Source organism: Mytilus galloprovincialis, chromosome 8 (genome assembly GCF_965363235.1).
Source record: "Mytilus galloprovincialis chromosome 8, xbMytGall1.hap1.1, whole genome shotgun sequence".
Taxonomy (NCBI): domain Eukaryota; kingdom Metazoa; phylum Mollusca; class Bivalvia; order Mytilida; family Mytilidae; genus Mytilus; species Mytilus galloprovincialis.
Genome location: NC_134845.1, coordinates 16488092 through 16504039, shown reverse-complemented (window position 1 = coordinate 16504039; position 15948 = coordinate 16488092). Strand labels below are relative to the sequence as shown.

General features: G+C 30.9%; 1 protein-coding gene across 1 annotated transcript in view; it reads left to right on the top strand.

Moving 5' to 3' along the window:
* Positions 1-15948, top strand: part of LOC143085188 (protein inturned-like) — a 36734-nt gene that overhangs the window by 1441 nt on the left and 19345 nt on the right. Inside the window, exons 2-4 of the mRNA XM_076261419.1 lie at positions 7727-8232; positions 8510-8595; positions 15659-15868. Of these exons, the coding sequence (XP_076117534.1) occupies positions 7727-8232; positions 8510-8595; positions 15659-15868 (802 nt within the window). The remainder of the gene's footprint in view (positions 1-7726; positions 8233-8509; positions 8596-15658; positions 15869-15948) is intronic.

Sequence of the window (15948 nt, the reverse complement as noted above, 5' to 3'; positions counted from 1 at the left end):
AATTAATGTCAAAATGGAGTACAAATAATTAATTTGATTCTCAAAGGTCAATTAGATCTATTTTGTCTGTGATGTCCCGGGACGTATTTAACCTTTATTCCTGGACACGTGACAATTAGAATAACCTTCATTCTGTAATAAATACAATAGACAAATTGATTCTGTAGAAAATTACCTTAATTATTAATTTCGAAGGAAATGGACAAAGCAAAAATATCAATAGATATTGATTGTGTACGGGTAGAAGAGATATAAAAGGGTATTAAAATAAATCAAGACATGTCATGTGTGTGTGTAGAAACAGAAAACGTTTAGGTTTCTATATATGGTGTGTTCGACTACAACTCTAAACTGATTAAGATTGACAGTTTTCCTCCCCCAATATGAATTGACCCCTACGAAATTGCACGATAGTGCTGAAAGTGGCATCAGAACACTAATTAATCAACATTATCAAAATGATTATGTTTCTATTTTCTCTGTTTTGTGGATAATATAAACGTCTCGATATTTATCATGCAAAATCATGCATACTTTTTCAAATGTATTTAAAATGTCAGGCTTTTGTGGATCAGGGACTAAAAGTCTGAAAAACAGTATACAAGTAAATACATATATATATAGTTCAAACATATATGATCTTATGTTATGCCCCTGTCGTAGGCAACGGGGACATTAACTGTTACCCATGACCGCTCGTCTCATTTTCGTTGTCGCACTTTTAGTTTAATTCTGCATCGTGCAAGTTTTATGGAACTCTAACACAATGCTATAAGAACCGTAACTAGCAAACAGAGATCGAGTTTTGGCAGCGAGTACTTTACCAATCTAGAGCTTATATGGCCTTTTTATAACTCGGAAAAATTACAAAGCTTGAGCTGGGGAATTCATATTTTTAGAAACATTCTTCTTTATTTTAACAGAGAGGGGAAAGATATCAAACGGACATTCCAACTCTTGAGTTAAAAATAAAATGAAAATGCATGGCTAAAATAGATCAACAGACATCCAAAAGTAAACAAAACACAATATAGAAAAATAAAAACTGAGCATTACCTTTCAATCCCACCAAAAAACGGGGGGGGGGGGGGTGATCTCATTTGCTCCAGAAGAGTAGGCAAATCCTTCTCCACATATGGCACCTGTCTTGCTTTTCATTTTAGTATTATGGGGATAGGTCACATTCGGGAAAAGGGGATGGGATTGTTGTTACGACATTTGAAACATATCCACTATATCATCTGTGAACGGATATTCCAGAACGATCGACCAACTATTGATGGAGTCCGTAATACTTACAACTCCACCATTTGCTAATCTTGTTTTAAAACTTACATGTACGCATCAACCCTCTATCAAGGAAATCATGATAGAAAATGCCAATTATGGAATAGCGTATCAACTCATTGTTCAGGCTGCTGAAAAGTTGCTACATAATGATCTTTTATTAAACATAAAAAAGAAGATGTGGTATGATTGCGAATGAGACATATCTCCACAACAGACCAAAAGAAACAGAAAGTAACAACTATAGGTTACCGCACGGCCTTCAGCAATGAGCAAAGCCCAAACCGTATAGTCAGCTATAAAAGGCCCGGAAATAGCAATGTAAAACAATTCAACGAGAAAACTAACGGCCTAATTTTTGTACAAAAAATGAACGAAAAACAAATATGTTACACATAAGCAAACAACAATAGCTGAATTATAGGCTCCTTACTTGGAACAGACACTTACATACATAATGTGGCGGGATTAAACATGTCCGAGGGATCCCAAACCCTCTCCCTAACCCGAAACAGTGATGTAACAGTACAACATAAGAACGTACTATTAACAAATGAGTGTTTGTTGTCTTTATAAAAGAGAATAGCGCTTTTCTGAACTTGCTTTGATTGTACTATATCCCATGAACCGAGAGGGTTAACTCCTTGTATTAAAGATAATTATTCGAAGTCAAGAACCTCTCGGTTATTGTCTTTAGTAATGCGATTATGTGTTAGGTTTTTTTTTATAAGCTATGTCATTTGGTGTAGCCTGATAGATATTGTATAGACTGTTTAATTATTTTCACATTTTTCTATAGACTCGATGCTATCTAGGTCTTAGCACATTAAAAGTTAAGAAGTTTGTTGTTGAAATCCGTATTTTCATCTTTGATGTCTGTAGGTCATTGTTGCCGTGTCTTTAATAATGATTTCGGTGAAAATAAAAATTCAAAAAAGTTCGAAAAATAGCTTTCCAAAGATTTCTTTTGGAGAATTGGGATCATTCAGTGATTAATTTAGAATTTGCCAAATTGGACCATTGAATAAATACAAGTCAGTAGTGGTATGATAACCTCATGGATAAAAGGTGATCAAATGTGACATCGACTCATTGGCTTGATTGTTTCTTGCTAAACGATCAGTGTCAATTATTTCATGCATATTCGAGACAGAACAAATTTTCATTTCATACAATCGGTATGTTCTGTTAGGTGGGAGGAGCTGGATGAAGAGAAGAAAGTTTAGATTGTCATTGGGAAAGAAGATTATGTTGTATAGGGATACACATAGTGCCTAGTCAGAGATCCGATATGTATCCGTTAGAGAGTAGATGCACGTGCTCTGTCATGCAGAGCGCACAACAGTCAACCTACAATGAGACATCTAATACCTCTATTCCGACAGAACTTGGCTGTGAATTATTCATGTACCGCACAGCCAACAGATCCCATTTTACGGAAGAACTCCATGAAATACATTTTTCTCATGATAGTAAAACCTTGATCCCTGGATTCATTAGAAGCAAATATGCATGACAATCAGAAAAAAAAACACCCAGTAGACCCCTTGCAAAACAAGGCTGAATATTGTCGTTAAAGTGTGTTGGCAAACCATATACAACAGTCTAAACAATCAGTTAAATCAACTCGTTATGTACATGTATGACAACTTTTCACAACATTAAAACTGAAAATGACTTTTTCTACTGCTTGATCTCCTTTGCCATGTTTGCGTAGTGAACATTTTCAGAAGTCCCAAGTGAAGTCATGCAAATATATACTAATATATGTATAATCTTATTAGGTAAGGTCAGATATGTAGATTTCTTACTGATATATTAGAAGATATAATGCAAATGATTATTTATAATTGTTAGGTCTGTAATGTAGGGTACATTTAGTTGTCAGTCTATTCTTTAGGACAGCATGCTAATGTGTATGCCTCCCACTGGAACAGATCTAACGTTACAATAAGTACAATAATTAATACTACTAAGGGGTATTTAAATACCCGGTCCGTGTAACACTTATCAATTCAAAGTTTTAAAAAGTTTTGAAATTTTGGATTTTTGGAATTTTGATCAAAGTTTTAAAATATCAAAATTTCAAATTGTGTAAAAGTTTTGAAATTTTGAAATTTTAACCAAATTATTAAAATACTAAAATTCTAAATATTGTTTTTAAATTTGATGGTTTAGGATTTTGATCAAACTTCTAAAATATTTCACCTTACGTGCAATGTTGATTATTTCACTTTTTGAAAGTGATTTTTTAAATTTTTGATTAATATATCAAAAATAGAAAAAGGGCAAAAAGAGGGGTACCTGTAAAAAGCGAAACGAAATAAAAGCGGAACGAAACGAAACAATATGATTGAAAACATACTGATACTTAAAAGTTAATGTATGAAATAAAACCACAGAAAGACAGTTGTAAGCGGTGAAAAATTGGATTACAAAATAAATATTTCTCAAAAGAAGAGAATTCATTTCAAAACAAGACGTACGGATCTGATATTGGCCATTTTACTTGCTGGTTTTTCTAGCACCCATATTTTAGGAGAAACAGGAGTAACAGAAAAACTGAACAACTCGCAGTAGGTCAAATAGTATGTTTAGGTTGAGCATGTATATATATTTTCTACTGAACTCTAAGCAATAGAAATACACGGTGTATTATCTCTTTTGATTTCAAATTTTTCTGTTTTGCTCTACGACTTCTTACTTTCTGCAATCATGTTGGCTAAAGACTATATCATTTAATCTGTTCTTTGTAAGTTGTTGGCCCTTAATATTCAGTTGTGAGCGTTCCCTAAGAAGGTCGATCCAGAAAAGCGCTTCGGTTGTAACTTTTAACGTTATGTTTTCATTTTTATCGGTTGTATGACGATCATAATTATATTGCCTTGTATCAATGATTTTAGTTAATATTTTTTTGGTACGGTAGGAATACTGAATGCATGGTGTCCCAATTAAGGTTGTTCTAGTCTACAATGTGGGAGGTTTTTGATATATATATATACATATATATATATATATATATCTTATTTACGCTGAAATTAGACCAAATATTAGTAGATTGGAGCCAAGATACTGTTACAAGGTATCTACATAAACTCATCATAGATGGATACCGGGTTATAAATTTTGCCGGTTTTTGCGCCAGACACGCCGCGTTTCGTCTACTAAAGACTTATCAGTGACGCTCGATGCAAATAAAGTCAAATAAAATTAAAAAGGCAAAATAAATTAAACGTTTATATCAAACTTATAGCTCTGGTTTTGTAAAAGTTGAAACCATTCACATCATATATAAACGTATACCATAAACATTATTTTCAGCATTCATATGTATGTAATAGTTGCCGCTGTACTACATTAAGCGCCCATCTATCTATTTGTAGGTGTCGGCATTTTGAAAATTGAAAATTCTTTCAAATTAAAGTTTATATCAGCGATATACTTAATAAAATTGTTAGCGCTTCGACAAAACAACAACACCCCACTTTTAAAGTTAAATGGTTGCCCCCTTATAGACAACGTTTGGACTGGTTATCACATACGTACATGTAGTTCCATTATGGGTCCTAGATCAACAACTGTTTTTAAATACTGCGAGTTGGTCAGTTTTCATTGTTACTTCTAAATGTTGGGCACTGGGAACACCAAATAGCTCTGAATTATTTATCTCAAACGCTAACCTTATATAAGAGATTTAAATCAACTTATTTAATTCCGGTTTAAATAGGTTTAACACAATTTTTTTGATAGATGCACAACCTTAAAATTTCAGAATACTGTTATCCCATGTGATGTCTCATATGTTTTATATAAAAAAAAAGTTCTTCTTTCCATTATCTATTTTGTAATTAAACATGATTTGATATATTTTGTGCTATTTATTTATAACTAAGAATGATTATCAGAGCCGTGTTTACATCAGTGTTTACAGGTACCCCTCTTTCGCCCCTTTTCTATTTTTGATATTTTAAATCAAAATTTTAAAAAATCAAACTTTCAAAAAGTGAAATAATCAAAATTACACGTAAGGTTAAATATTTTAGAAGTTTGATCAAAATCCTAAACTATCAAATTGAAAAACAATATTTAGAATTTTAGTATTTTAATAATTTGGTTAAAATTTCAAAATTTCAAAACTTTTACACATTTTGAAATTTTGATATTTTAAAACTTTGATCAAAATTCCAAAAATCCAAAATTTCAAAACTTTTTAAAACTTTGAATTGATAAGTGTTTAAACACGGACCTATTTAGCGTCCTACACACTAACCTAATGCATTGAGTCGGACGGTGTACAATAATAAAAGTCGGTGAAGTTCATCGCATTAGATCTAATCTGAAATCAAAAGTCACAATCTTATATCTAGGAATTGGTTCAAGTTCTGAAATTATAACCTAAGTAGAAAAATGCGGTTAGGAAAGGCTCGCTTGTATAATTAGAAATGTTACTAAATTAACACATTAACAATTTTAGAGACATATAATTTTATTATATATGTCTCTGACATTATGGTGTTCCCGTTTTCAAATAAATACATATAAAATAAGATCCTTCACGACTTCAAGAATTAAGAATGATTTTATTGATCAGAAATATAATTTCACAAATGAACATTAATTTCGGAAGTGAATTGTCCGGAATTGGTCTCATGTTTACTATCTCCACAGAAGTACAAAAATAAAAAGTTTGTCCAAACTTAAGTTTGTAAATTTACAAGCTGGTGTACATTTTTCGTAAAAATCTTACTTCTGAGAAAGACGTTTCTGAATGTATGTACTGTTCCTTTGGTTTCATAACTTATTCTTTTACCTTTGTAGACCTCATGAAGCTAAATTGAAAAAAGGGGGAGGGGGAGACTGATTAATTTTAAACATGATAAAGGAAAAAAACATCCATCAAGTTTATAAAGGGGTTATGACACATATTTACGGCATTAACAATTCTAATATTATGATGAGTAAGCGTTCTGAGAACGAATGCAAAACATTCAGCCATACACCTTATTGCTAATCCCGTCTGACCCGGCCCCTTGAACTTTTGACGCATACAATAAATCCCTTTTCCATTGTGCCATCAGATATTTTGTTTTTTATGACGTCAAAATTTTACGGGATCCTGTGGGATATCCAGTAATGGCAGACAAATAGCGATTTATATAAGGTGTATTATTCTGAAGTGTATAAAATTTGAAGTTATTCTCAGTTCAGCTCTTTTATGTTAATTATAAATTGTTAATAAAGAGTATGTTAATATGGGACAAATATACATTAGCATAATAGTCCTAGGTTAAAACATATTATTTGACAGGATTGTAAATCTGTATACGTCTATTATCATGGAACTATATCCATGATATCTGTATATATGACTGCAAGTCATCAGAGATCACAGTGATCTGCACATCTTTCTAAATCAATCTCCTTGTGTACTGGACCAAAACTCTAGACAAATTTTGTAGTGGAACTGGTTAAATGTCTTGATTAATAATAAATGAAGCTCTATAAGGGATGACCTCTAGGCACTCCCCCATTCTAGTCCAGCCCTGGCCTCTCTAAATTTGCCTCTGTCCATAGCTATGCATGAAGCTTTAGCTTGCACAAGTTATAAAAAATGAAAACACCATGTTCAACACATGTTCAATAATTTGATGTGACTGAATGGCTTTTCTGGATAAACCTTCATCAGGCACACTCAAAGCAAAATATTTGAAAACCAAGAATGTATAATAACCTGAAGAGTTGTAGAGTATGACAAAAAAGGACCTTAAAAAATAGCCAAATTTATCATTATGTCCGATACAGAATTTTCATAGGCAAGAAGTTTCAACTGAGGCACTACACAGAGGCGTCAAAAGACGTCATTATGGAGTAATGGGGGTGGCCAGAAAACAAAAGGCAAAAGGCATCATTATGGAAAGAAAGGGTTAAAAGATGTGAACTTTGGAAATGTAATAGTAGGAGCAGGGCAGATTAGGGGGGTTGTTGGGATCCCTCTAACATGGTTAACCCGCCACATTCTGTATGTATGTGCCTGTCCCAAGTCAGGAGCCTGTAACTCAGTTGTTGTCGTTTGTTGATGTGTTACATGTACATGATGTATATTAATTTTTGTACATAAATTAGGTCGTTAGTTTTCTCTTTTGAATTGTTTTACTTTTGTCATTTTGAGGCCTTTTATAGCTGACTATGCTTTATGGGCTTTGCTCATAGTTGAAGGCGGTAAGGTGACCTATAGTTGTTAATTTCTGTGCCATTTGGTCTCTTGTGGAGCGTAGTCTTTTCTATATAGTATCCTATTGACACATATGTTTGTAACATTATTATGGTAGAAGTGTTGGTATAAATGTTTAGAGCTCTACTCACAGTATACATGTTTACACATCTGTTTAACTTCAATGAACTTGCATTGTACGCATAAAAATATTGTTTTTTTCTTCAGTTCTTTCAGTAAACCTGGTAATTCATCGTGCCCAGAGACGGATGAAAAAGGAAATATTTTTTATGTGGAGATAGCAGAAAAATGTAAACAACTGAAAATAAAGAACAGTCATGAAAGTAGCATAGACGATGTTGGATACGGTACTGACAATGAAGTGAATAACATCCACAATATTGTCAATCAACAGATTACCTCCCCTAATGGAAATCTTCTTTCAAAAGGATGTCATATTGCTAATTGTAGATGTAACCAAAATGATGATTGTTTGGAGTTTCACAGAATGGATAATTTAGTGCAGTTTAAGATTCCAATAAAAGATGTAAACATTGCAAAGATACTGGGTGATACTCCTAAACCACATAGTTATGTTGGTAGGGTCTTATGCAAAGACCTCTTTGGAATAATACCAGGACATTTTAAATCTACAAAATGTAGTAACCATAGACTATGCATCAGAGGATTAGATCCAACAAGGGACATTCTGAAGAAAAAAAATATCCAGATAGGTGAGCATTCCTTACATTTGATTTATAGTAGTCCATGGTCTTTTTGAGGTTTTGTCAAATGTTGCATCAAATATTATCTGTTTATTGAAATCATTTAAGCAAGCAAAACCTCTTTCCAAATTAACTTTTCCCATTTAGATGTAACAATGGAACATCTAAAGCCAACTTCATGTGGCTCAACTGTTCTTTTGAATTGATTTTTGCTACCATTATATGTTCATGCCTGACACATATAACATCTTGAACATGGAATTATACAAGAAGTTATTTTTTTCAGGTGACTGTTTAAGACTTGTAAATGGCCAAGAGATTACATGGAATAATATTGATGAAGTTTTCACCAGATTGTGTTCATCTTCAGAGGTAGGTACACTGTATGAGAACCTTATGTTATTGTTCTTAGTAATAATCATAATCTCTGTAGATTTAGAAACTATTTGAAGACTTAAATGAGTTTCGCTGTCCCTCTAGTATCTTTTTACCCTCTTTTTTAAATGAAAGGATGAATTTAGTTTGAAGTTGACAAGAAAGCATCCCTTTAACATGGGACAACCAACATGACCAAATATTTGTGTTGAAATAATAAAGAAAATGCAAATGCATCAACAAATAAGTTTAATTGCTAACTCTTACATGTATACCAGAATTTGCTATTTTCATCCAAATCTAAATTAATATAATATTGTAAAGACCCATAAAAATGAGGACATTGCTTTTTAGCATCAGATCAAAGGTATTAAGTCTGACAGGCCAAATAAACAATTACATGTACTACATACACTACTACATTTTGTACATACATGTACATGTATGTGTCATTGGTTTTTGAAAGGACCCTAATTCTTTAATAGTATGGTCTCTTAAGTTATTGAGTATTTTCTTCAACGTGATAATTATGGTAACCTCAACTTTATACTCAATTTTCCTTTTGACAAAATGTTTAAGGATTGAAACCCCAACACATATATGTTTTCACCCCCAGATTATATTTTGAATACAATACTTCTGCTTATTGTTGTGTGTCTGATGTAACAAAGTAAAGTTATTTGCTGCAAGCCATCCAAGTCTCTAACCGACACATTGTGTAAGTTTCTAAAAACCTAAAAGACATAATATAATCAATAAATATTACCTAATGTTGGATATTTGTTTAGAGCTCTGCGCTTTAGTCCTTGAGTAAATATTTTTTTCTGTTGTAACCTTTTTTAAAAGCTTTTTACATTCAATTGAACAACTTGGGTGTTGTAAATATATAGAATAACATTACATTGTCTCTTGAAATACAAAAGTACTGTAAAAAGTGGATAATGCTACTGTTCAAAAACCTCTAACATCATGTACATGAAATTATTTATTGAGTAAAATGTAAAAATTATGTATGAATTAGATCATTGTAAGAAAAACAAGTCTGTTGGATTCAGGAGTGGACTATCTGTGACATTTGAACAGTTCATATTTCTCATGTTTCTAGTTATATGTGAAGTTACCTCAAAACTGTAATAAAGTTAAGAAAATTGCAACACAGCCTTTGAATTGAAAGTCTATATTTGATTGACTATAAAACAGAACGAGCTCAGAATTTTGGGAATTTTATAGTAAAATAATTAATTTATATATGTTATTTATATCATAACAATCTTGTTTTCAATTCTTTACCTAGTTTATTCCAGTTCTTGTTTTGGTTAACATTGAACAAATATACTATAAACTTAATAAAGATAAGTGGCCACACACTGACCCAAACTATCAAAACATCAAGAAATTTAAATTTTAATTAGATTTCTTCACTTTATTTTCACAAGTTTTTTCAATTTGAATTATTAACCACTCGTACCTCATAAAAACAAACACCAAGGTATTTTTCATTTCTTTTTCTCATTAAGTCTTAAGATGAAAAAATATTGTGATAAATAATTTAGAGTCTTATTTTAAATCGGCTTATTTAACTAAACCTGAGGCTAGATATTTGACCCCTTGGTGTATTTAACTATAAGCCTTACTAAAGATTTAACTTTGTTCTCATTGTTACTCTTGTTGATTTTTTAACACAGTTTCAAATATTTTGACACTATTTCAATACATGAAAATGACAGTAGTAGTTTGTCTATATTAAAAAAGATATGTAGGTGAATGAATGCTGTTTTTTAAAAACTGAAGTGATTACAGAATTGGGGAAGATAGGGATTGATTGATTAGGACTAATTTAATATTTGGTAAAATATGCCATTCCAGTGGATAATTGTATGTCAATGCTGTCAATTATATTTCAATAAATAAAAAAATTATTAAAAAAGCTCAGGACAATATCTTTCATGATAAATGTCAACTCGCAGAACGTGAAAAACATAATTAAATGATATACATGACAAAGACAAAACTATTCACACTATTCCTAGTATCAAGCTGAAGAACATTTTTTATCTCTTGAGTTAGAAATTATTTTGAGCTTTAACTTCACAGACTAAATTCCATGCTATATGAATTTTGAAAGATAAATATGTTTACCCTTTATCATGTTTATAACCCACAAAATAAAAAAACTACAATAGCATGTACATATGAATTCTTTGGTTGTCCACACTATTGGCAAAACATGCATATGAATGAAGCACAAAAATAATGGACCTTTGATAAACACTGTAATTAAAAGGAAAAACAACCACACAAAACACTAGAGAATAGAAGATAAAAACAGAAAATGGACTAATAATTTAACCTTGGCATGGATTCAATATGTAAAAAAAGATAAAAATGTTGGTCCTTAATGAGAACAACTTAACCTTTTGGCAATTAGACTACTAATAAAAAAAAAATATGTTTTTAAATTAAAAGGTCTTTTATTAAAAAAAATTATCCTGAATATGAAGTGAAAAATGTTAAAAGATAAAAAGAAATTACTAAAAAAATAAGTTTCAATATGAATTTCATAAAATTCAAATCATTTAAAAAAAAATTTCTCCAGATTTTACAAGTACAAAATATAGAATAAATAAATAAGAATGGTGTAAGATTTATACACACTAGCTTATATTCATTCATACATGTATGTCACCACGAGTGTACTCAATCTTTAAGAAATGCATTATTTACTATAACAGCATACTATTATACAGATGGGTGGAATCAGAAAAAATGAAGATTTTAACATATTGGGGCATATTGTTTCCCCCATTATATTTAGGAAAGTAAATTAAATGTCAAACCAACAAGTTCAATACCAGCTAACTTGCAGCCAAATTTCATTTAGATATCTTGTACCAGCCAAAAGTTTTATTAAAAAAACATGTCAAATTTGTCAGGAGTGTGACGCTTTTTGTGTGACAGGATTTTTTTTTAATAATTTACATGTTGAGTAAAAATTATTATGATGAATGCATGTATATGAAGATGGTTTATAATCATTCTTCAATACTAGGTTTTGTAGATTATAGATTGGTGTTATCATTGCACAAATATTATGTAAATAAATATACATTGTGAAAAGGTATGTACCAAAAATTAATATTGGCAAAATTTGATAATTTCTAAATTAAAGTGTTATGGTTGTATTTTAAAGGAGTATTTGTGTGTAAAACTGGTAAGTATTTATTGTATACATGTATAAGCTATCCATAAAAGGCTATACAGACATCCTGAGGTGCATAATTCACATATTGGATTAACTTCTATACAAGCACCCAAAAATGTCAGGAGTGTGACAACTGTCTTTAAACATGTACCAAAGAATACATAGGACTTAAATATGTTCTTCTTTTTTATTTTTCAGTAGTGGCTATTCCAAAGAGAAGAAAAAAATTTATTACAACTGTGATATGTTTATATCATAGATGTGGGAGTGCATTATATATGTCAGGAGTGTGACGCTTTTTTTAAGGCATTTTCTGTCAATCTATAATTTCACAAGGACAAGTTCAACAGGTTTCTTTGTGTTAGAAATGTTAAAACAAAGTTATATTCCTATCATTTACCTCTTAAATGTGTTATTTATCATGATTGTTTTGACACAATAAGTTTTAATTAGTCATTTTTCTATTTTTTGTGCACTGAGTAATGCAAATTTATCAAAGGAAATAAGTGTGTACAACTATAAAATCATATAGGAAAGTGAGGAAATGAATTTTGTACAAAATAGAACAATCATTTTGAATTTAAATGGTATATTTAAAGATGTTTCAAGGATTAACCATTCAGATGTAATTCGTCACACTCCTGACATGAATTTAACAATTTAAGAAAAATATGAAAATTAGCTTTATTTTTAGGACAGATAGTTGAAAGACAGCTAGTAATTTAGAAACTTTTGGTAAATCTTCCATTCCTTAAAACATCCACTAGACTTGCTGACATAAGCCAGGCAAAATTATCTGGAAGAAATGATTCAAAGAAAGAGACTTGGAAAGAGAAAACCCGCAAATATTGGCTGAATATAAAATTAAAAAATTATCAGAGGAAGTTGGACAATCTTAAACAAAATAAAAAACTACAAAACCATGCTAACAAAAAAAGGCTTAAAGAAAGAAGAACTTTGAATTCCAAATTTGATAAACAATATAAAGAAAAACAAAGGCAGTAGCAGAAAAACAGTAGAAAAAAAGGAAGAAAGATAAAAAAGAAGTTGGGTTGAATAAGGACTTAGAATCGAACAAAAACAGCTCAAAAATTCAAATGAGAACAGATCTGTAACTGTCAGATTCCAGATCTACAGTGAGAAAACCTGCACAACACACAAGAAAACAACTGCCACAAAACCCAAATGCTTGGACGAGTTCTTTGAAACACATCATAAAAAATGCTACACCCAGAAGGGCCTTCTAGAAGGGATCATTTATAAGCATTTTTGTTTTGTGGCAATTGTTTTCTTGTTTGTTGTGCAGGTTTTCTCACTGTAGATCTGGAATCTGACACAGTCACAGATCTGTTCTCATTTTAATTTTTGAGCTGTTTTTGTTCGATTCTAAGTCCTTATTCAACCCAACTTCTTTTTTATCTTTCTTCCTTTTTTTCTACTGTATCTCTGCCACTGCCTTTGTTTTTCTTTATATTGTTTATAAAATTTGGAATTTGAAGTTCTTCTTTCTTTAAGCTTTTTTTTGTTAGCTTGGTTTTATAGGTTTTTATTTTAAGATGGTCCAACTTCCGCTGATCAATTTTTAATTTCAGATTCAGCCAGTATTTGCGAGTTCTCTCATTCGAAGTCTCTTTCTTTGAATCATTTCTTCTAGAAAATTTTGCCCTGCTTATTTCAGCAAATCTGGTAGATGTTTTAAGGAATGGAAGGTTTACCAAAAGTTTCTTCATTTTACTAGCTGTCTTTCAATTATCTGTCCTAAAAATAAAGCTAATTTTCATATTTTTCTTAAATTGTTAAATTCATGTCAGGAGTGTGACGAATTACATCTGAATGGTTAATCCTTGAAACATCTTTAAATATACCATTTTAAATCAAAATAATTGTTCTATTTTGTACAAAATTCATTTCCTCACTTTCCTATATGATATTATAGTTGTACACACTTATTTCCTTTGATAAATTTGCATTACTCAGTGCACAAAAAATAGAAAAATGACTAATTAAAACTGATTGTGCCAAAACAATCATGATAAATAACACATTTAAGAGGTAAATGATATGAATATTACTTGGTTTTAACATTTCTTACACAAAGAAACTTGTGGAACTTGTTCTTGTGAAATTATGAATTGACAGAAAATGCCTTAAAAAAGCGTCACACTCCTGACATATATAATGCACTCCCACATCTATGATATAAACATATCACAGTGGTAATGATTTTTTTTCTTCTCTTTGGAATAGCCACTTCTGAAAAATAAAAAAAATAAAACATTTAAGTCCTTTGTATTCTTTGGTAGATGTTTAAAGACAGTTGTCACACTCCTGACATTTTGGGGTGCCTCTCTTTGTGTTTTTTTTAAATGGTCCTAAAAAGAAAGTCCTGTTCTATGGGTAAAGATATCAGAAATTGAAATCAATGATATAGCAATGTGTTTAGTGATTTTTTGTGAAAGTTTAAAGCATTTTTCAATCTTTATAAAATATGTCAGGAGTGTGACAAAATACTGAAAATAGAAGGCTTTTTCTACATACAATTACATTAAAACGGTACAATGAAATGACATTTTGTTTTTTGCAAATGATCACAAAATCTCAGGGCTTTCAAAGTTTACTATTGTAACTGAAATATATTAAGATTCTTTTTATTGGCAAAAACTTCAATCACTAGTTACTATTATTTTTTTCAAATTAAGCTATTCAATTTGATTGTTATTATATGATTTAGCAGAAAAGATGGAAATTTTGGTTTTAAAATTTTCCTTTTTATATTGACTTTCATTTGGAAAAGGTCTGAGCAATGTTTTCTTGACTGTTTTATTACCAAACTTGTTTTTAAGTAGTATGGTTTCTGTTAAATATTTTTGAGATGTATGCTATTAAAATTTAAGATTATTCAATGTGTCTGTTTCGTTCGGCCTGAAACTTTGGAATTATAAAATTTAAAGTATTGGTAATAGGGCAAGACAAAAAGAAATACAAAATATTAAGTTTGAAATTGGACCCCCCATGTCACACTTTTGCTTCATTTTTTCTGATTCCACCCAGATACATATGTACATATATAAGACGATGTGGTATAATTTCCAATGAGACAACTCTCCATCCAAGTCACAATTTGTTAAAGTAAACTCTTATAGGTCAGAGTATGGTCTTCAACACAGAGCCACAAAAATTACTAGTCAAACGGTCTAATCTATATAAAAAAAACAAGAAACACTTATCATGCTTATGAACAATATCAACAAACGACAACTACTGAACATCAGATTCCTGTATGTTTATTTTGTACTCGTGTTCTCTCTATTGAAAAAAGTCAGTGTTAAAAAAAAACATTTGACACTAATTTTGTATATCCATTATTGTGAAAGAGAAGAGGAAGCAATATTGAAACTGTTTTTATACATTTTTCTCAAAAGTAAGAGTTTTATTGAATTGAATATAGAATCATTATACATTCATGATATTGCCTAAACAAAAATTAAAATCGATTCGTGTAATTAAGAGTTGACAAGCAAAAGAGTAAATGCAAGGCTATGCAAAAAGCACAGTTGCAGTATACTATAAAACATTCAGCTTTAAACAAAAGTACTTCTATTTATGTTTTGGTTTAAAACAAAAATCCGAAATCATGATTAGTTTTTGCTTTACACCGCATGAGCGCAAAAAGGCTATATCATATAGCAAAAATCATATAAAAATCTTATCTTCAAATTTCTTATTCAATTTAATTAATGTAGTGAAATTTTAAAATCAACAATATGCCAACCATTTCAAAGGTGTGCCATGTGCCTTTATTCCTTATGCAAAAGCATTAAATATACATTCAACTATAAAGTTATTTTACATTTTAAGGCGTCTTTTGTTGTACAACAAGTCTCGAAGAAGTCTTCAAAACCAAATCATCATAAAATTTTGAAAAAGACCATTACAAAGGATTCTGGGATAGTACAGTTGCTGCCTAAACAAGAGGACATAACTCTTGGAAAACAAGGGGCAGATAACTTGCATGCTGTCATGTATGTGGATCTAGAAAAACTGAACTCAGAAAACAACAATAAAGATGTAAGTTTTGTCGTTATAGATTGTGACTTGGAAATTATATTGTTAGTTATGCAGTGTTCATTTTATTTCATATGCTCTGC